The 24,105-nt window shown below is 33.0% G+C and overlaps 1 protein-coding gene across 1 annotated transcript in view; it reads right to left on the bottom strand.

The window, feature by feature from the left end:
* Smp_134990 (putative hypothetical protein) overlaps positions 1-20,964 on the bottom strand; it is a gene marked incomplete at both ends in the record, with an annotated part of 60,617 nt that extends 39,653 nt beyond the window's left edge. Inside the window, 4 exons of the mRNA XM_018788537.1 lie at positions 8,215-8,338; positions 13,046-13,175; positions 17,578-17,693; positions 20,783-20,964. Of these exons, the coding sequence (XP_018654070.1) occupies positions 8,215-8,338; positions 13,046-13,175; positions 17,578-17,693; positions 20,783-20,964 (552 nt within the window). The remainder of the gene's footprint in view (positions 1-8,214; positions 8,339-13,045; positions 13,176-17,577; positions 17,694-20,782) is intronic.
* Positions 20,965-24,105: the final 3,141 nt, after the last annotated feature.

The raw sequence follows: 24,105 nt of genomic DNA on the forward strand, positions 1-24,105 counted from the left end.
CTTCACGAAACCCCCTACTGTTAAATTCATAAATAAATATTAATTAAATACTAAATAAGATACTGAACTGAACTTGAATGATAGTAATTAAACCATTATGTATTCATGTACGATAATGACGATTATAATGTTTTTTAATAATCTGTTATTTATTTGCTCATTAAATCGTTATATATTTGCTGTGGTAAATACCGTTTTAGCTTACCGTGTCACTCATTAGTTTTGAAGAGTGAGTTGTAGAAATAATTTTGATCATTAGTTTAACCAATTAATTGAATGTCTTATAATAAAATAATTTAGCATGACGTATGATCTATGTAGTTCATTTTTGATAAAATTATGTGACATTTTTATTTAGAAAATAGTTTTAAATAAACTTATCTATCCAGTAATAAGATGAAGGGGTAACAGGAGTAAGTAAGTAGGTAATCAGACATAGTCATTAGATTTATTATCTCATGATTTATAAATTTAGGGTCATAAAAATTAATCACTTTAATGTAATCATAATTATTATATCAACATAAGCATTCATCATTCACGAGATTCACAAAATGAATTTGCTCGCTTAAATACTTTTATTATTCATTAAGGAGAAATTACTTAAACTAGATCGTTAGTTATTAATATCTAATCTAATGCTTATTCGCGTAAGCAATCATTATAATCAGCAAAACACCGAAACTTCTTGAAGATCCAGCGGTATCCAGATATTTATTTACAAAATTCCACCAGCCGAGTTATAAAAATTGAACTGTAATGCTACTGACATTTCCCTTCAAACTGCTTCAGTTAGTAATAATAAGAATAAAGCAATTTAGTGTCGTTTAATTTCATTAACCAAACATAGAGCCTATTCGCATCCAGTTAAAATTGGAAATAAACCAAAAAATAAAACGAACACTAAAGCACAGTTTTTTATCACCACACTGATGATATCACATACAACACAGTAATGTTTTAAAAATTGGAACATATTTTTTATCCTCTGATAAAACGGAACTGCTGAAAGTAAAACCACAGAACTCTCATAACGCTAGAACTCACTTCCATATTTCCGCTCATCCAAACATCCGTATATTCTGTTTTCTATGTTGTACAAGTTAATGAGCTACATATGCGGTTTGATCCATAAGTACATATTTAGCTGATAAATGGAACGGAAATTTTCAATTCAAATGTGAATCATGATATATTGTTGGACTTAAATTTTAAGCTTTTCTATCAAGGTTCAATGGAAACAAGAATAGTTATTACGTGTTTGTCACTTAAACACACTTCTAATGACCTGTTATTTTATTTGCCTAAACAATAGTTGATTGTTGTAAATTAATAGACAACGATTATATCTATTTTATTTCATATACTTGATGTTAAAGACATTTTATATTGCGTTTTACAAGTTGTTTACCTTTCTGTAATGAGGTTACTTATTGAACATTGATTAACGAATCATTAAAAACTAGGACAACAAAATTGTACGGTCAAGAAAAGCAATTATTTTGTCCTATATCAAAATATCATGAAAAAATAAACTTACTTTGAAGCTTGTATCTTTTGAGTCATATTTGCCTGTGAATATGAAAATAAGGAATGAAATCAGAATATGCATTGATCTAAATGCTTAAAAAAGAACATTGGGGGTAAATAATTTGTAGAGAGTAACTTATTTCAGTTGTCGATAACCAGTGGTGGGATTATTTACTTTTCATGAAACTAAATAAATATGCATGAATCTTATAAATTCTGATTCCCCATAGATTCTGGTTCACCAGCCATGTCTTTACAAAACAGATTGATTGCTATAATTTACTGGATACGGACAGACAGTTTGTCTGCAACAAGTAGCGTATAAGGTCAAGAAACGCCGTCAAACTCGAAGCTGTAGACAAAAAATTTTCAACAGAGTACATTACCAGCAAACTAACACGTTTTAACAAGAGTTATTCAGTATCCAAATCCACTTCTGTTTGAAAATGATACACAATGCTGCCTAACTTCACAGTTTTGTACGGTGAAAATTTATGGAGTTATTAAATTGATATTGAGTTATGTTGTGTAGTTTATTAACTTAAATTAGTCTGAAAAAATGTTTTCTGAATTCATCATGCTGATGGAATAACGTTGCGTTCTACATGCCGGCTATATCCATAAATTACCCGATTCTGAGAAAATGATCAATGTTGTTTGGTTGGAAAGTAAAAACGACCTACTAGACACTGAAGTATGCTACTTACAAAATCATCAAGTTTCTAAGATTAGTAAATAATTGGAAATAATTTTTCTTAAAATTCAGTATTACATATTAATTTTTAGATTTCTTTCTGCCTACTTTTACATCATTAACAAACAAAGCCAGAGCCCAAGCGAAGATATTTTTGTAATAGATTCAAGAGAAGAGTCACTGGAACAAATTTATAAACTAAGCTAATCAAGGTCTAACGGAAAACAGTTTATTTGACAGAGACATTTTTTGTTTGGTAAGTACACAATTCATAATTAAGGTAAAATGAATTCATAATTTGACTCTCTGAAGATATAACAACTACACATGTTTGACATTGTCTACATTAAACAAAGGAAATAGAGATGATATTATGAATACTAACGGAACATTAGTCATTTGATATGTACAGTTACGATGACGAACAATTATAAATCAATACCAATTATATGATATTCTAGCATTAAAAGAAACTTGTAAAACTATTGCAAAGCAATTATTCATTATGAAAATACTTAACCTACACTTGAGGGCGAAGAGTCATAAATAATAAAATAATATATAAATGGTAGGTTTGAAATATTATATTGGTTTGTCCGACAAAGCTAACTCTAATAAATTTTATGTTGTTGTTTTGGATCATCTGGAACATTTCAGAATGCTTAAAATGGTCAGAAATCCATTACCATTCACAAAACATTAACCAAAAGGATAGTTAATAGATTTAGAGAAACATCACGGCAAATTCTTGTAATGGTCGTAATAACCCACTATGTAGGGTTATCGATCTCGCGCAAACGCTTCCCTACTTGACCACTGAGCTGGCATCGAACGACGTTAGTAGGTTTGGGTCCCGCGCGCAGCATCGTGCATCGTGAAAGCCCATATCTGAAGAGTCCCACGCTAGAACGCAACGGCCGTCCAGTGCTTCCGGGATCCCAATAGTGGTCTAACATTGATCGATTTATGATTTTAATGACCTTCTTTAGTTAATAACAAAAACAACTGCTGCGACTAGCATCAGATTAAACGCTTACGTAGTTCTCATTCAAATACGTAAGTAATTTGATCCGCTGAATAATAGTACTTTAAAAGTTTCATCGAGTGTTTCTTCGTCAGCATTCATGCGCAACTGCTTTCTTTTTCTCAGCAATAACTTCTAACTATTTTCTATAATGTAAACCTGTAGCCGTTTGACGTTGTATATCTTCCTACCGGGTACAATGTTGTTCATACTTATTTATATCTATTACAACAAACCAGAATAATCCTAAAACTATACGAAAATCAGTATTCTATAAATTTATAGTAGATTCTAATGAAAGAAATATATACGTTACTTATAAATATCTTAATAGAGTCAAATGAATGTATAAAATGAATTTTTAAAATTGCCTGTGAACTTAATGAAAGTCGAATCTCGGCAAATCTTCCCAGCCAATAACATATAGTCTTCTGGAAACCCTAGCATTTTATTTAGACTCAGTTTATAACGCGGTTTTTGTCCTAGTTGTACTGGCTAGACAACAATAAAAATACCAAAATTGAAATATACGTCTAGGGTGATGTCTGTAAATTATTCCGGCGTTTTAGAAATTCTTCAGAAAGCTATACAACAACTATTTTAACGACCTGATTAACAACTACCAATAATTCGTAAAAATTTCAACGAAACTCATGAACAATAATGAGTAGGCAGTTTTAATAGACCATTATTAGGATAACAGTCTTTCAAGTTAAATATTATGTTACAGATGAATACACTTTGATGCAGTTTTGTAATCCTAATGTAATATAATAAAGGTAGTAAGATAACCTCATAAATTACCGACAAGTAAAATAACATCTAAATATTTTTACGAACGTAATCAAAAGCGAACAACCATATTTAGACAGAAATACCAATTTCACATTTTTAAGATCCGAAGAAGTAAACCTTTCCTGTAATTACGAAATGGTGGGTTGAAATGTCAAGAGTAAGTAAGCTCGATGATTTGGTACACATATTTCTTTGAATAGCATGGAGTAGTTCATTACCAGGTAGACAATTTGGAACAAGATAAATGCAATTTTATGACAAAAGAAAACATTCGAAACACGCCCAGGAAATCTGTATTGTAGAGAGGTCATAATTATGGTGTTGTAAAATGATCAAGGTAGCCTATTGGTAAAAATGAAGTCGCCTAACAGATAATATAATTAAATCTAGTTAAGCTGTATGCTAAATCATGTATTTTGAATCTTTTTTCCTAATTGTTATCTACAGTATTATAAAACACAGAGGCTTTCAAGAGCGGAAATGTCTGTAGGAAGATATTTTTGCATAATAAATGTGCACATATACGTGGGTATTTTTAATGACAAAAACAGAATTTTTATTTCATAGATACACATTTTTCATTTGTTTTTAAGAAAATAAGCTCAAAGCTAGCATTTTAATTGCAAAGTTTTACATCTAAAGCCACAATATGTAAACAGTATACTAGGACGCATCTCTTGTCTAATTTATTCAGGATACAATTTTATACAAGAATAATTCAGTTTTTCGTGCCTTATTGTAGACAACATGAAAGCAATACAAAAACTGAATGTAATCCTATTTGAAATAAGTTTTTTTGACGATCCAGGTAATATGTGAAATCTCAATTTTGATTATAACAATCCACCGAATACTCAATTAATTTGCAATTATACGCATTCTATATTTCAAATATTTACCGGACTTTTCCACCTTAAGACATAACCTACTGTTACATTTCTAGAACAAAGAATCAACAAAATCACTCCATCAATCCTTTATAGTGTCACAGGTACCCTGTCCTGGGAGCTCCATACCAAGATAAAATGATCACCCTACCCTATCTAGTTTACAATGTTTCTTCAACCGATCCTAGTTGGTGCCAAGAACTAATTTCAAAATAATTTGTTTAAACAAATTCGACTTTATCATATTACTTTGAATCACATAACAATATTATCTATTTCCAATACGACTTTTTATTTCGTTTATAATTGTGACACCTTTAGTGGTGATGTCTTACAGGTTGAACAAAAATCAATCTGAGTAATTTTTGTTTTAAAACAACGTTTGCCAAATTCAAATGACCTGAAAAATTTATTCATAAGAATACTTATAAAATCTAGTCACATTTGGATAAAAGAAAAAATTATCAATCTCATTGTTAAATGATAATTAACTAAGATACGTACTTTTTTGTTCATATAATGAACTCTTACTATCAATGGTTGTATATGAGGATAATTTGTGGTGTAAAAATATAGAACAAATCGTGACATATTAATTATTTGTTTTAGCTTTGTTTTATATTTCATTTAGATATCACAAAATCAATGCTTTGTCATATTTTTTTAACTTAAGGAAATAATTACAAGTTAGTAATAAGAGTGATGTACTTCAACTATACAAATATCATCATTATAAACATTTAGTAGCCCAACATCTGACTATGATTGGATCGGTTCTGATTGCTGTTGATATATACATGTCGTCAATCCTCGTATATAATTATCGACTGAATCCGAGTTAGTAAATAACGGAATTAAAATAAGTCAAATACGAGAATGGATTTTGAATATGTATATTTCATGCACTCATTATTGGTATGAACAGGCAGTCAAGGCAACGAGACAAAGAGGTAAGAGTGAAAAGCAGATTGGAGAAGATAAGTGAGCCAACTCATTTAATGGAGAGTTAATCAATATGTATAGTCACACAAAAATACGTTACAGACATGTGATGAGTAGGATCAGATGTAAACACAGATACGTTCATATGAAAACAGCCAGGGTTGATAAGTGAATAATTAACAAGGTCCAAAGGTAGTTCAAGGAGAATGAATAAATTGGCCTGTCCAGAAGCTAGAATAAATTATGTGGGCTTACCACAGTAACCGACACTACATAGTCCCCTTGTGAAAAATAGAACATTTATTTTTAAAAATGTTTATTTTCGAAAACAGCACTGAAGTGGTGTGTGGATAGCATTAACAAGTAGGGAAAAATTGTACTATACCCGATAAAGTACAGCGTCACGTGAGGAGTGAGTGTATTATACGGAAGTGTCATACTTATGTAAAAGAATACATAAATACTGTAAAGACGCGGACAAAAATGGAAATGTTAGCATGCGATTATGAGCAAGTTAATAAGCATATAGACAATTTAACGTGCATTTATGTTGTGATTGTCTGTACGATAAAATAACACGATCGTATTAGCTATTCGAAATACCGTGAAAACAGTAATAAGTCAGTTATGGGTATGACAGTGGAATAAGGTGGAATATGACAAAAATTGGTCTGTGGTGCAAACTAAATTATAAGGATAAAGAACAGTGAAATATGAAGATGTTCTAACGAGCCTCAGTTCAGTAAATAGCGTCGATCAGCAATTAGTATATTCGAATTTACATACATGGAGTTTACGTTCGTAAGAATAATCAAGCCGTAAAATGATAAATGCATTTAAGAGTGATGTTTGTTGCTGTACTGCAATTGATAATGATCATAAATTGCGAAGTCCGTGTGTGTTGTCGTTTGCGTTATAACCAGATACATCGAGTTATTGTTGAATATGTATTAGTAGAATGATCGGAAGAACAGAATAGTGACTGCGGAGACGAGATACGCGGAGTCGTATTCCTTTTCGGTCATAAAGTTTAGCGTGGTTTATGTAGTTTGAGAGATATGCGTTCGACCTCGTTTGTTACGAAACCGTGCTATGACATGATAGAAATATCGATACATATTATCGATGACGACGAGTGAGATTGACTTGGATGTGACGAAGAAGAGTATATCTTTGAGTGACTAGCACCAAACTCTATGTTCTGACATACGGTGCAACTGGAACAGAATATTAATTACAGTACTCGAATAATGTTTGTGGGTAATGAATGATGCAGCATGCACTTATACATGTGGACGAATAGATAAGATGAACGTAATCGTTACTAATCAGCTAGTAGAATAGGAGGCATCCACATACATCAGGCTACAAGCAGGTTTCATACACTGCCGATTTTACAGAGCGATATGTTCAAAAAGTGGTAATAATTGATTATGCAAAAGGTACCAAGTGGAATTAAAATAAATAATCCTGGGTTCTTAAAGAACAACCTTTGTTTGGTTTATTTAAAGTACCAGTAAATAATGTGGTTCAACCAATAATTATAACAATTTGCTAGGCATCGCACATTGAATCCTGAAAGCTATTTGATTGCCCGATTATCTTAGCTTTCCACACAAAATCAGAGTACAAGTGCGGTTAATTTATATGTTGCCAATTTATTTTTGTTGGAACTGAGGTTAAACTGAAGTTTCATTTAAAATAATATCGAAATAAATCAATGCGCGAACAGTTTAATTTTTAATTACCGTTCGTTTGTGATTTGAAGATTGCCCGGAATAAATCAGAGTAAGTCAATAGTTTTGATCTCACGACCAAGTATCTTTCCACTCCATTCAATGGAATGTATTAATTTCATGGTGTTTATTAATTTTGATTAAAATGTGATACTGCCTAGATTCATACTAGATCACCTTTACTTAATGTTAAGAGTTGATTTAACCATGTTAATTCATCTAAAAAACTTGAATGAAATGAAAATCCTACTGACCTCAAGAATGATTTAAATAAATTTGTTACAGCTGAATGGTTACAGAAATAAAGAAGTCATAGAAATGTGTATTTTTTATAAGATTTAAAAATAATATTTCCGGTGGCATTTCTAGGTCATCTACCATACTTTGTGAATAATTTCTACACAGGACGCTGAAAACTTGCAACGCCAGTGAAATTATGATTTTCAGTTAGTAGTTTGTGGCAAATAAACAGTAAATTCTAACTTCTTAGCGAACAATACTTTTACTCTTTTCATAGGTACATTCATTTTCTGAAAAAAAATTTCCAGATTATTTACAAAAGCGCACAATAACGTCATTTAAATTACTATTGAAACTGCCACTTACCTGTTTTGAAGAAGGTCTTGGGCGTAGAAGAATGAAGCCGATTATTTGAATCCCCAATAATATTCCTCCCAAAATTAGGAGGGTTCTAGGTACCCGGTCAAGAAGTTCGACATCAGTAAAGTGGCTGAAGTCAAAAAATAAATAATTAACTTAAAAGGGCTTTTGAAAACTAACTGCGCTTTTTTAGGATGAATAAAAAGTTCTTGTTTTTGATCTTCTAAATTTATTTTAGTAACTGAATATCTTATCACACATCTACCGTCGTAAAAAATGGTCGATAATGAATGAAATAGTTATTCACACAAAATCTTTGTGTAGGTAAATGATGAATAGTACCGAAGACCTGCTCACGATGTTTTATCGAGTAGTTAGCGTTTTAAATAAAAACGAATAAATCAATATTAATTATGAAAAATGTATAAAATGAATAAAAAGCCATCATAACTCGAAAACTATCCTATTAGATTAATGACTATTTGTTCTTTGGATCCTCAAATACATAAGAATGAAACTCAAGATCGACCTTTCTTACAGTTGTCTTCTGTTCATTCAAAAATTGAAACGGATAAGTAGTACACGCGAGATAACTACTAGTTAGATCTGTATCTAAATGGAATTTCGATAATAACATTATTCTAATTAATTCACTGGGTAAATATTTGTGTACTCGACGTCTGATTTAGATTAACCGTGTGAAGGCTAGTGATACTACGTTGCTGACACATACAAAATGGATGAAGCGGGTCACAAACGTGTAACCTGATGGTTAAACAGTGATAATTGTTATTGCCAAAACACTAATTGGTTAGTAGAAAACGGACTTTTTGTAATCTGTAACATGTTATCATCGACCATTATCGTAATCATTGTGCAAATAACGGACATGGAATTAGATGTAGTAACTTTGTATGTACTGGTCTCGTAAAATTTTATTCACGTTTTATGTATTATTTTATATTAGAAATAAATATTCGAACTCAAATTTTAGGCAATATCAAAAAGGTTTTCAGCTTTCCAGAGAAAGTTTCAAACAATATCTTGTAAAATAGACTAAGGTAATATCAAACATGTTTTATATGATTCCCGTCGTTCCTATTAATTCTGTTACAACAAAGATATGACTTTTCTATAAATGAATTATCCTCTTTATGATTAATTTCTTTATTTTTATGAGCTATTATGTTTCCACACGATAACTAATACTTTCTTTTAAAATTAATTGTCCATCAGGAATGTAAAAGTAATTATTTCAATCAGTATAGACTGATTCAATACTCATTCAAAATGCAAACCTCTCCAATTATTGTTCTTGACGTTATAGTACTTATGATAAACTCTACTCTCCATCAACAGCCAACTTGTAGTCCATACGCATATATTAAAAAAATGAAAAATAATAATGTCTAACGGAGAGTTAATTATCTACTATCTTAAGAACAACACAATTAAATCTATCAATATATTATAGGAAATTATTTTGATTAAATCAGTAAAATAAATGTAGTCTATGATCCCAAATCCTAAAATTATAGAAAAATCACAGATTTTGTCATTTGAATACACGTGCCACCACATGCAGTATTAAAAAAAGCATTGGCTATTAAAGAAAGTCCATTATTTAGAGCATTCACTTTATGCACTACTTTCACTCGCAATCATTTCAAATTCCATTGAATCTTTAGAGCCTAAGGTCCAGGTTATTATTCATTAGTCTGCTTATTTTTTGCCATTTAACTTGGCCTTTTTGGAAGTGAATTTTGTTAAGGACAATGATGTTATAACCGCTAGTTAGGAGTATGCAGTAAGATAAATATTCACCAGAAGATTTTGGAAGATGTTTATTCAATTACAGATTAATTTATTGTTAAAAACCTCCCCTGATCAACTAAAAATACAAGAACAGAGAGCCAACAGTTTACTTATCTGTAAGCATTAGTAACGTTATTGTAAGCAAGTATTAATTATGATGATACACCCGCCAAAAATAAAATCGAACTGACAGTTTTACAGAATTTATAGATGGTAACCAATGGATTACAGAAGTGTGGTGTTCTCTGAGGGTACTCTAAAGGTATTTCACTCAAATATAATTACACAATTTTCCTATACGCTATGAAAATTCAAGCGTCATGTTGTCCATGATCCTTTCGTTTTCCAATCATAAACTCCCCAATATAACGTTAAGAAGAAACATGAAATGTTTTTCTCTGATATTTAGATGAGTGGTTAATTTATGTGGTCTAATATACCGATTCCAGAAAAGCAATACTTCGTTTTCAACACCATAGGGTTTCTAAGTTTGACTTTTGACACATTCTATATAAAAATAAAGTTCTTAATTTATTACTTTTGAGAACGATTAAGTGAATCATGCAAGAAATCCTCAATTCATGATTAAAGATAATTAGGTAAAAAAAGGTAACATTTTTAATTACCATAGCTTGATCCAAAGCTATAAGCATGTGTAACACTTATCTACTGAAAAATATTTTAATCAGTGTAAAACACAACATGCCCACACCTTACAGTTTAGCTATATTCTTTCATTTCAAATATATAGCTTGTGAAGAGAGATACCATTTAAAAATAGGCCGCTTTTATCACACGTTACGCAAAAACATCCAAAACCTTACATTCTATGGATAAGTAAATGTTATCATAAGTGGTCTTTTTTTCTAGAGATACTTATTTCCATCCTATTAGATCGGAAATCAGTATCATAATTAAAACCGTTTTCACTTTACAATCATACTGTTGACATATGATAATCAATAAATCACAAAATAAAATGATGTTGTTGCATCTACAGTCTAATAGAAATCCTTCTAAATCGATGAAAAGTTGAAATACGTGTTATATAGGAGTAATGGTTGAAGGTCTAAGTCCAATTATACGTTTAAATAGATTCATTGATATTATGTTAGGCAATCCGTAATTATTCCATATAACAGTTCTTTCAACAGTATGACATGATCTTTCTGGTTATAGTTATACCATTTAATAAGTATTCTATCACATTCATTCCGTTTGCTATCCTTCAAAATGAAACTTATCGAGCACAATTTTAACCAACAGATACACCTGAATCTCTAAAGATATCTGAGACATAAATGGGACCAAAACGTTGTAAAAGCTTATCTGCATCTTTAAAATACCCATCATAATGAGCTTTCCTTGACGCAATTATCATATGTGGATACTCTTAGAGACATTTGATTTTTTGTGACAACAAAAATGTGATCAGGAAAGTATTATAAAGAAATCCATTTCCGACTAGATGGCTTAAGTCGAAATAAAGAGCAGTAAAATTGAGACGATTAAGATGAATCACGCCTTAGAAATATTTTTGTTGATCAACTTAACTACCAATCCATTATCAATGACCAAATTAATAATGAGGTGAATTCTCTAAATATTTATTCACACATGAGTAAAGACACCATCTTTTATTTCTAAATGATTTTAAAATAAAAATTTAAAAGCTATTTATTAGGAGGAACGGGGTCAATCATTTTGAAGACTGATTTTAGAAAGTTCGCTAGACCTTTTTCTAAATCAAATTGTAACGTTATTAGCGATTTCACAGTAGATGTTTTCCTAAAAATATCAGATATTGGCGAAACGGTGAAAGATGCTGCTAGTTCCATCCTATTTAAACATTTATGATCACATTTTTAAGCACAGGATATGTTCTGAGATTTTCTAAAAATTGAAATGAGTAGCATATTGTAGTAAATGTAGTAAGTGACATCATTAATTTATATAATGGTTCTTTAAGTCATACTGTTTCAAAAGGTAGCGTTGTTAGAAATCTCTAGACAGAAGTATTGACAGCGCACTGTGCAAAGCTTAATTTTATTTTAGAAAGTGAGCATTAATATTCAATGTTATATCTCAGCACGTTCAAATCCGCATGTTATACAGGCTTCCGACAAGTTTCGCTCAGAATCATTAACTTTAGTAACCGAAGTTGTTCTAGGTTATTTAATTGCAAATGTGGTAATTAGTAGCCTTATTATAAACAATTTATCACGTTTATGTCAACTTCATATTTTAAAACATTTACAGAACTTCTATGCAGCTGTAGAGTTCTGTAATACGATATATAAACTAACGAATAATTTTCACTACTCAGTGTACTTGGGCAAAATTGACTGAGCTTTCTCATCAGAAGAGGAGTAACGTGTGATCTCTAGTCAAATATTACCTTATTTGTAATATTAATATGTTATAAGAAGCGACCAATTACAGTACTTATCAATGAGTCAAAATGACATGTCAAAGTGCATTTTTATAGACGAGTTAGGAAAATAAATAAATCAATATTGGCTAAGTTATTTGAAAGGATTTATCTGTGACCCATATTTTTTATCTAAAACCAAGTGGTATTTAATTAGAAGTTCTCAATTATAAAAAGTGATTACTAAAAATAGATAAGTCACAGTATATTCATCACCTTAAACGAAGACATTTCACACTTATCAGCCGATAGATTGAAGAATGTTTATAAAACGGAGCCAGATTGTCATAGTCATGAACAATATGTAGCTTTGTTGACTGTCAGAATATTTCAGCACACTAAAGAGTCCCCTTAGTTCCCTGTGAATCGTTATTAAAACATTTATTTAGCTACAGAATCAGATTGTAAAACTTTTCACCAAAGTCACAATAACTTATTCGTTTTATTTGACTGAATTTAACAAGATAAGTTTGTTGTTCTCTTTAATAAATGGGATTTCAAGAAGAAGAATGATAATATTTACTAAGTTTTGGGGTAACATTATAATATTAAAAAAGAAGTGAAAAATTAATACAAATTTAACAAATTTACCGAGTAACATTGTCTACTTTTACGTTTGTGGGATTGATCAGAGCAGTCTGAATAGGCGAAAATACCAGTGCTCCTAGGCCAAATCCACTTACAATTATTCCCACAATCAATCCACGTTTTTCAGGAAACCACTAAAATCCAAATTATCAAATTCGAGAGTATATTTATTCTTTAAAAAGCATTATTGTCAGTGCACTGTCAATAAAATCAGCTTGACTCAGTGGTAGGTCATCTGTTATGGTGGGTGGGGCATAAGTGTAACTTTCAAAAGAAAATAACAACCTTGTAAAATCAATCCAAATAATCCATTTAAGTTATTTTAGGCATTTCAGCTTGCGCTTTCAGCGGAAGAACTGTGAACGTTATAAACAAGATATTCGAAATCGAGCTGACTTTTTATAGATACAAATCAACCAAAAACTATATACTCACAAGGAAATGAGAGCTGTTCTCATCTATTTCATTTATTAAGCTTAAAATTGTATTTTCCTCCAATACTCCTACTATATCGTTCTCACTGGTGAACATACTGGAAACCTTGGTGCAGAAAATTTCAAAACAATAATGGAGGATACCTCTTCTTTGTTATAAACGAAATAATATATGGTTTAGGAAGCTTTTAGTTAGTGACGTTGTGTAAATTAAGAATTCTTCGTGAAAATGAATGTAAACTTCAGGGTAACGCATAAACTGTATAAATATAAATAGACATTAAATATCCACCGTTTAACCTACAAATGGATAAGGATATCAAACTGTTAATATTATTTTGTCTATGTGATGAACACTTTATACCAGACCATATAATTTTATCAATTACTCAACTTGAGTAAAACCATTTTGTAGTTGCACTAAAGAAAAATTCACCAAGTCAGTTATACTCAGAACGGAACCTCCAACATACGTACAACGGTTTGAATTGTCATATCACATCGAAGTATTATAAGTAATGATAGTAAGGGATGAAAAGATCAGACATTGAATGTATGACTCGAGATGTGGATACGTGGGATAAAATAATTTTCATAGGTGGTCAAGAAAGTTAGGATGTAAACGAAGGCAAAAAGTGAATATACTTGGACCATTCCTTACGATTCTGAAAAACATCATTTAGCATCTTCAACCGATTATCACAGTTGTCGTGTATATCCCAAGTATTTGGTCTCCACCCATCTACACGGCACAGTCCGATTCTCAATGCCTTCATGAACTGATGCTGTGTCGTGGTTAAGCCGTCTCTAGCTTTCTTCAAAACTACCACCTCAACAATCATCACGCGTCAGCGTAAGAGATGGTTGGGGCTACCTAATACTTGTCACAACTACCTCGTGTGATAATGGATTCACTGCCTGCATCACTCGATTTACGTCTAACCTCAGGACTGCTCACTTGGTGGTCCCAATATACATGAGTGATGCTTCGAAGATATCTATGATCAAATGCTAATGACCTTAGAATATCCTCAACTTATAAAGGTTAAATTTTACAGAAATAAAGTAAAACGGACGTTTTTCCTATACCAGAAATCATGTAATCTAGAGAAAACCAACTGAACAGCTTTCAGAATCTCTGCTGATATTTTGCCGGGAATCAGACTGAAAGAGCTAGTGAAACTTCCGAGTTAAGTGAAGTGATAGACGTGCCCAACTATTCTGCTCACTATCATTAGTTAAGGAGTTGACACAGACCAGTCATGAAGCAACGTATCCCAAACATACTTGCACTGTCGCTTTAGACGATCAAAATACTAAAGGTGCCTTCAACATCCTTTTTAACTAAGACTAAATCGTAAACTTGGTCTAAATGAACAGGCAAATCTTCCGTGGGAACATCCATTCCTAGAATTCCAAACAACGAAACCGTTATCATGGAAAAATCCAGGACAAAATTAAATGAAAGCGGGACAATACTGACAAAAACACCAACAATTGTTGTCAATTCTGATGATATTTCACCAGTTGCTCTGACTGCACCAGTGGCATCCCAGTAGATAGCCTATACACGTTTGACGTAAGTCTATGGTACACATTTTGGTGATGGATACTTTCATAAAACCTGTAAATCAACCGATTCGAACTCTACCTTAGAGTCAAGAAGTACAACTATGTTTGGAAGACGGTAGATAAGGCTATTTTCCAGAACTTACCGAAGAGCAAGCATTTGGCACACACACCCACATCCAGTTGTGGAATCAGTCTGATTGGGTCGGATTCCCTCTTCACTACCACGTGGCTGAGCATCGGAAAATTATCGAGGCTAACGATTTTCACAATATATTGATCAGGCTGATTCTTTTGTGGTTGTGACAAGAGAATTCTTGTCTTTGCTGATAAACGAAAACTATCAGAGGTCAAAACCAGTCGCATGATATTACATCAAACTCTCAGGCTCTAAATAGTGCTCTAACTAATGCTAAAACTGTACCACCGCCCTTAAAGATCTTGAAAGTTGGTCTGTCCGAAATTTATTTTCTCTATCATCTTAGATTTCTTATGGTATTTATTTTCTTCAAGAGCCATGGGGTCTAATTAACATCCCATTCAGGTTGTTTGGTAACAACAGACAATCGGGGAGTATCCAAAGACCAGTTTATCTGTTTTTTGGCATCTGCCCATCATCTTAATCTCATTGTGCGGTTGACATTTTATCGTTAGTCTGAATTCTAAGGGGCTGTTCCCCTATGAATTTTCCAGACCTAGTAAGACGAAGACAAAATTATTCGTAAACTAGAGAAGGATCAGTATTTAAATATGTGCTTCAGAATGAGTTAGTCTATTACTACGTCTCGTCAGCGATGGCTGATGAAAATATGATCTATTTAAGCCTATCATCTAGGTAGTTTTGAGAATTGACATGTCCGATAATATATTTCTTTATGCCTGCAATTAGTTTTAGTTAATAATAAACTGTCATATGATAACACTTCTAGCACGCGGTTGCTGTTGTCTGTTTGTTAAGCAGGAACACTATGGAAATCACACAAATGCCGCTTTGGTATGGGCTATTTATCTGCTACCATTACTTCCGAGAAAGTGGTTTATTGAAGGAGACGAAAAAGCCTTCTTCAAATTCATTTTTTCCGTTTTTCAAAATATAATCAGTAAATCGTAAGGGAAGACGACGAAGTGACGATAGCATGCTTTCACACACTGTTAATTTAAACTGTTTTAATTTTTTGAATGCATTTACTTTACAGCAACTTAGTAATGTCTTGGTCATCTACAATATATTACGCAGTAATTTTAACTTTATTGGGCGCTTTTTTATTAACACCACATGTATTGTACCTTAATTTTGCCCTTCAATAAACGATCCTCACTTTTCTTCCTTAATTTTAAGTAAAGTAATTCAGATTCCTTGTAGATTTGTTGACATTATTGTTTGACTTAACCAATTGTAAATACGCATTTTTATCCTATGTATTTTTAATATCAAGTTACAGAAAAATTAAAGGAACCAAAACTAATAGTTCAATTCATTTATCACTGCTCATGCATTTTTCAGTTTTCTTAGGCGCTTATTTGCAAGAAATATTCTGGTGCCAAACGCAAAAATTCTATTCAGCAATCTTGTTGCTTATTCAGTCTTAAGAGGATTAAAAATATGCTAACACACTCTTGAGTGAAAAATAGTAGCCACAGTATCCCTTATTAGTTCTAAAACATAGTAAATAAAACAGACTTCTGGTATACACAATTGTTAGAGATTTGATTATATTACGGTTGCTATTTGAACGCTAAATCAACTTCAGGTTTTTATTGATCTTTCTTTTAATTAAGTCTAATAACGCTTCACTAATAATACTGCTTAAAAGAAGTAACTTTTTTTTACCTCAGTCAACACAAACTAAGATGTAGGTTTTGTTTGAATTTTTTCTTGTATCTTGAACTCTGATAATGATTTAATATCTGTTAAATAAAATGGTGTGAATTACTTGTTGAAGAAGATAGTTAATGTGATAAAAGAACAAACATTTTCCTCCATAAACAAATTTGTCAGAATAAAATGGATAAGGCTTTCTAATTACATTAATTCATATCGAGTATTATAGTGTTCCTTTCGGTGACTTTTACTCATTTCACATTATTTGACAAATTATTTCCAATTTATTTATACTCAGACTACATTAAAATAATAAATTGGATATGCGTACCATTATATCAACAAACAACAAATATCACCTTTCAATTTCTTTACCAAAACTTATTATTTAGTGAGACTTGTCGTATATAAGATAACAAAATCCACAAATTAGTATGAGTTCAAGTTCCTCTATTTATTTCTAGGAAAGCTTTTCCGTGCCCACAACTCTGCCGTAATTTTCATCCCACTTACTGTCAGAACGAAAACACTACTCTACGTTCACCATCAGCAACATTCGCATTTCTGACATTTTCTGGCTTTACATTAGCATCTTAAAATAATTTATTTGGCTTAGGTTACTCCAGCGTCACTGGTTTCATAAAAAACTGCAAACGATTTAGTTAACATTAAATTATGCGATAACTGTGACAAACTCACTGTTGTTGCGACAGCGAATACTACAGAATAAGCGAATCCCATTCCAATACCCATTGTTAGTGAATATGTTATTACCACTCCAACAAATGTTTTCTGGATTGTAAAATATGTAGCAAATACGCTTCCACTGAAAAATACAATTGTTGAACGTGAGGGTAAAATATGTTATCAGAATATCTATAAGCACATGAGTTAAGATTCATTTCTACAGATCCAGCCACCAACCGTGAATGATAATTTTACAAGAATTATTTGTTATTAACTTAATTTATTAGTTGATCTTAACGCAGTAGATGAAAGCAACAGAGTATTCAGGTTATTAAAGAATCTCCTTGCATGCTTAGTTATGGAAATCAAATGATAGAATAAACACCCTTGTATAAGAAGTTAGCATTAAAATGAACTCACCAGGAAATCTGTCTCACGTACCATAAGCATTTTCATTACTTTAAATATGATTTCGAGTTAACTTCATGACAAAAAATCATAACAAACGACCCTTGAATATGTACATTTCATTGGGAAAAGACAGGTGGAACCCAATGAGAGAAAATGATTTTAAAAGGGAACAAAAAATCTAACAGTAAAAGGACATTTACAAATAAAACTAGCATAGAGTAATTTTAGTGATTTCAATCTAATCACTTGATTTCTATCAATTAATGTGCGGATAAGTAGACAAAAAATCATAAGTTTCAGCACAGAAACACGTTTAAAATACTCTACATGATGTAGTCTTATCATTATGGTCCTCATAAATAATTAGCCAAAACCCAAACACATACACCGAATTCACACTAGTGACTGGCTTCAAAAGGTATTTCCTAAAGTTGCACTGTGAAGCTGTGACCACTGGAGTTCAGCTTGGTCTGTTATGAGATAGTAACTCACTGAAGACAATGGGGGACGGTGGCGCAATTTCGTGGATTAGTTGTAATTGGACACTAACACCGTTGGACGCCGGCCCAGTGGTCTAGAGGTTAAGCGCTCGCGCGGGTTCAAATCCCGCGTGCAAGATCGTGGATGCGCAGTGTTTAGTAGTCCCATTTTAGGGCGAGACGGCCGTCCAGAGCTTTCAGTTTTTTCATGGTGGTCTAGCTTTAATCAACTTATGAATTCAGCTAGTAATGTACTACAGTCTTCACCACACCTTTTTTTGGAAGTTCACGTTGGTTGCGTAAACTATCAAAGTAATTACTAACTGAAACTGTCATGCCTCTCCACCTTATCATGGATCCACGAAAAAAAGACAGGTCCATTCTACGTTTTTCGTGTTAATTTTTTCTTCATCAGATCCTGTAAAAATGAAAATCTACCGATTTCCAAACATAGTTGTACTTCTTGACTCTAAGGTAGAGTTCGAATCGGTTGATTTACAGGTTTTATGAAAGTATCCATCACCAAAATGTGTACCATAGACTTACGTCAAACGTGTATAGGCTATCTACTGGGATGCCACTGGTGCAGTCAGAGCAACTGGTGAAATATCATCAGAATTGACAACAATCGTTGGTTTTTTCGTCAGTATTGTCTACTTTTTCTATTTTAATTTAGACGCAAATAATAAAAATATATACATTTCCACAGAATTGTATAACACACTGTTTTTTAAACCTAAGATATTTGGAAATGTTTTAAATAACGTTAAAGACTTTTTTGGCAATTCCATTAGTTATCAGCAACCCCAATATGTGCGCTACTTGGTGCTTCAACATTTGTAGATAGTTTTTCGGGATGCAAAAGCTTCGCAGACAAAGAATGTAATCTTGATTTATAACATTTTGTATTATACATACACAAATTTGGTTGCGCAAAACTTTTACAACAATAACCTGGTTTTGTGTTCATTATTGTGCCAGATGGTTTCACTATTTCGGTGATTTAAATGATAGTCAGGCTAATCAAATTTTATTGGTTTACTTGTACACATTCAATGTATCTGACGCTTTACATCTTAAAAGATTTACACATGAAACCTCTTAACGGCGTGTATTTTCAAGAATATTTGTTAATCAACATTAAATCTACAATCCGATGACGGATAGTATAAAATACGAGATTTCACGTTTGAAGCATATACTGATGTCCTGGTATCCAATTAAACTACTTCTAAATATTAGTTACAGAATAGAATATATAAAATACCGTTCTACTCAAACGAGTGTTAACCATCTGTTAAGACTTTAACCTGGTGAAAAAGTATTATCCTGTAATAATAATAACTTCCTGCAGTATACTTCTTCGGGCGCTTGACCGAAGCAATAATTCAACATAAACACACACCATCGGCGAGCTGACCAATTTAGTGTTAATTCTAGTCAAATTATACTACTAATTTTCTGTTAACCTCGGCTGAAACGTGGTCAAAAAAACCTTGATTTTACACAGGGTTGGAAATTTTACACACGATTTAAACTAGATTTACGCCGTGTAGGGTCACTGAATATCGAACAGATCATTGATCCCTGTCAAAGTCAAGGATAGTCAACGCGCATCAATCAATAAAATATACGCCATGGACTGGCCCACGCGGCAGTGGTTGTTCTTTCACTTCTGTATTTTCGTGGTTGTACCTTAACTAATATATTCTTGTAATAACGTCCTTTGTGTTGTACAGTCTCCATAGCGTCCATGATCCTTTGATGTGTCGATGGTTCAATCCACGTAAGGGCTGGTCGCGAGGTGTGACGTCAGCGTTAGTTGGTTCGTCACCATTCTCGTCTAACTATAGTAGGCCCCCAATCATTTCGACATAGAACATCAACGTTGATGGTCTACAGCCGAATTCCCATCTGATTATCGATGTCTTGGGTCCCCGAGAGCGATCGCCAGGATTTCTCACAGCTTTGGGTGTTTTTTTAAGTTACCTTAATTTTTTGTTGGTTATTGGGTCTTTACTTAAACGTTGAGCTTAAAATCCTCGGAACTAATACTGGTTTCCATCTGAAATTCTTAATTAAACCAAGTCTCTCGCATCCTTAGCAAATTAGAAACACACAGTTCTCTATTAGTTTATCGAAAAAATTTATTTATATTCCGATTTCCGTGTAATGCTATCTTATCCACGTAATTTGACCAATTTTATGAAGATTTACAAAAAATAACCGGCGAGACAATTTATGAGCAGAAAGGGAGTGAATAGCAGACATTATTGGAAATAAGCAGTTTAAACCGTGGGCAACCAATCCAAAAAATCAAATTTCAAAACATAATTACCTCAAAAATATGCAGCTTGTCGCAACCACTATTCTAAAACCCACTTTTTTCGCAACTAATCCACCTGCAGGCATGGAAAAGCCTTGAGTACAAAATCCCAACGCTGATAACCAAATCGCATCTTTATCCGATAGGTTTGGGTTAACATATGTTCTTAGGTAGTCCATAATATAGGGAATCATGTTCGCTTCAACGATGTGAAGAGTGTATATTTAGGAACTTACAAACAGTATAGAAATACCCGAAAGTCAGATGTAACAAAACTCCTCCAAACACAGAGAGACATCCTTGAAATAATAACTTTCTATCACCAGCCTAATATAATGTCAAATTAATTGGGTGATATGGCAAACCATTTCATACACCGATAACAGCTAACGGCAAAATGTAAATTCCGAAAAACACACATTTCTTTGCAGCGAGAGAAAACAAAGAATATTATTCAATATTAAATACTTGAGATTTTTGTGACGAATTTATATGCTGGAGCACACTGTATGTTTTCACGATACGGTTCTATTTGTTTGATGTCGTTCAGTGAGTTTGTAGTGGTTCATTTCTTGAAAGAATATACTTTCTGTACCAGGTGGAAGTGCATAGTAGAATGAGTAAAGTGTAATGGAAAATAGGATGAAAGGAAAGTCGAGTTAACGGTGCAGCAAGTTCATACGATGCACTTACGTCTAATACCGAAAGCAATCCAAAATAAGAATAAAATAAGCTTCAGAGTAAGACAGTTTCGGAATCTAAGCTAGAAGCAGTTAGTCCAACCCACCATACATGTTTTCTAGCTATCTGTCTGTGTTAATTGTGGTAAACTCTATAAATAACTGGTTGTCAGTATTTTGTAAGGATACATAAGTGAGTTTATCCCGTAAAATTTGTATTGTCACGTTAACTGGCTGGAAATTTGTCGCTTGTAATATTGAAACACATGAAATGAAATAGTAAATATGTAAAAGAAAAGTAACCGTCTAAGTAAAGCAATATTTTAAGTAAACAATCTGAACGGGAAAACGTTCAGGAAAAACCAATATGTCTAGGTGGAAAATGGAGAGGTGGTCAGAACTGGGTCATCATTATTAATGAGAATAATATTACTAGTCATGAGAATACAAGAAATAACAATCAGCTTCAGTTAATCCATGTGGGGGAACATTGTATATGGATGTTCACTGTTTTCTGTTCACTGAGAGTTTTGTAGTCACAAGGCTGGGGAACATTATTATTAAGGTCGGCTCGTAATGAAATAAAGTCTCAAAATACCGGAGCGTTAGAGATTCGTCATTCATTACATCTTGAAGCGCGGTCTTAAGGTTTGTGAATGGTATTTAATTTGCGTGACCAGGAGTGATATAAATGTTGGATACCATCAACAGATTGACATCGTAAAAGAGATGGAGGGTTTGTGATCTGTATTCATAAGCCAATCGACGTGATCAAATAAGAAGATAGTGTGCGAAGCATAATACATTATTCATTATTTACAACACCAGGTATAAGGCACTAGTGAGTTGTGTGTACAAACTTCCATGCAGCAATTCTGTCCCCCTGTTCGGTATGTGAAACTTACGAATCTGTCAGACTACTACGTACATCGAGGAATGGTAAATAAGAGTATAACTAGCTTAGAAGTAGAGCTAAAATGAGTACTCCAACGTTCCACCTGGGTAACAGCATATTTGAACTTGAAGTACATTTACCAGAAGCTTATGTAAAGGGTTGTAATAGGATTATACGATCTGGACACGTATTTTGTAGGTTGTATCATTTTAAGTATTTAAAATGATCGGACGAAACAATTCAAGCACAATTTAAGTACACTACTACGTCATTCTTTCGTCGACTTTTCAAGGTCATCGTGGGAGAAAACTGTCAAAAACTCCGTGTCAGGATAACCTGTTCTAAGCAGTCTCTAGAAGTCCTGATTTTGATTAGCGACTTTATCAGTCAAACCGTCACATCGTATCCATTGCACTTTAACACACTGACATCTACCAACACACTGACTAGGATATTTGGTATCATTTATCCGGCTAAACAGCTAATAAGTTTTAGCTTTCTGAGGAACTTCCATATCCTCGGTAATAATTTCGACTCCCATATTCGAATTTGATTCACTTGGCCTGAAGTCGTAGCTTTATAGTTGAAGCTTTACTTACACTGTTAACTACGCAAACTGTTTTTTCCTACACCTTTTTTCTTTCCTGTTTTTTAAGATACTTCTGTCGACAAAAGAGTATCCAAGATGAACGAGAATCTTGATTATTGATGTACGTTCTTTCCATACAAAGCGTGGTAAAGGAGTTACTTCGAAACAACTAACAAGAAACAAAAAGTATCATGTTTGAAGTATCGTTTTTAACTACAATTTCATAATGTACTTTTTGGTTATCACTGATCTTTGTAACACGGAAGCCGTACAGAGGTCGCATTTTTAAGAAACCTCCAAAACGTAGCTAATAGCCAGATTAAACATTTCAGATTTAGTATCAGACACAGTCGGGTCCTTTTGTCTAGGTTGCGGAACTACAAAATATAACCAAAACAAAGCAAAGTGAGAGGGATTCACCCTAGAAAGATGGGTAACTGAAGGTTTTGTACAAACTTTTCATCAATTCAAAACCAACCAACGTACAATCCTTGGATTCGGACTTCGGACTTGAGAGGACTTGACTCCTAAAACATAGTTCATAAATCTAACAACCGTGCATCCCACACGAAAAGCAGCAACATAAAGAACAAGAGACTTCAGTTCTCTACCAACATCAAAGACACCAAGGATAATAAACCCTTAAAAAGTCTTTAAAAGAAATAAGGGCTCATTATCAAGGTGGCTTTCAAAGTTTCATGTTTACAAGTGATTGATCACTGAGTTGTAACTAATATCATGTATGCGAAGTCTTTCATAGCTCAGATTGTGTCCACTCGATTGGATTGCAATATAACCACTAGTTCCGAGAAGACACAACGGTAATCTAAGCTGACGCTTCCACTTCTATTCCAAAGCACAGGATCCAAAACGTTTTGAATGTACCACTTTTTCACTGCGGTATTCCATGTGGCTGCTCATGAAATCCTCAGCCTAAAACTCAAGCTGGTGAGCATTAGTGAATGTACTTAAAAGTAGAATATGGATAGATTATGAGATATATGACAAGCCCGCAGAGTTTGCCCTGTTATGTTTTATTGATTCTCTATGACAATGGGAGTGCTACAAGTTTATTCCTGGAATCGGTTCAAATTTTGTTGTTTAATGACGACTTGGTTTATAATTTAGACTCTCAAACTCAGCTTTACCCAAATGATATTCAGATTTGAAG

Source organism: Schistosoma mansoni, chromosome W, assembly GCF_000237925.1.
Source record: "Schistosoma mansoni strain Puerto Rico chromosome W, complete genome".
NCBI classification, from domain to species: domain Eukaryota; kingdom Metazoa; phylum Platyhelminthes; class Trematoda; order Strigeidida; family Schistosomatidae; genus Schistosoma; species Schistosoma mansoni.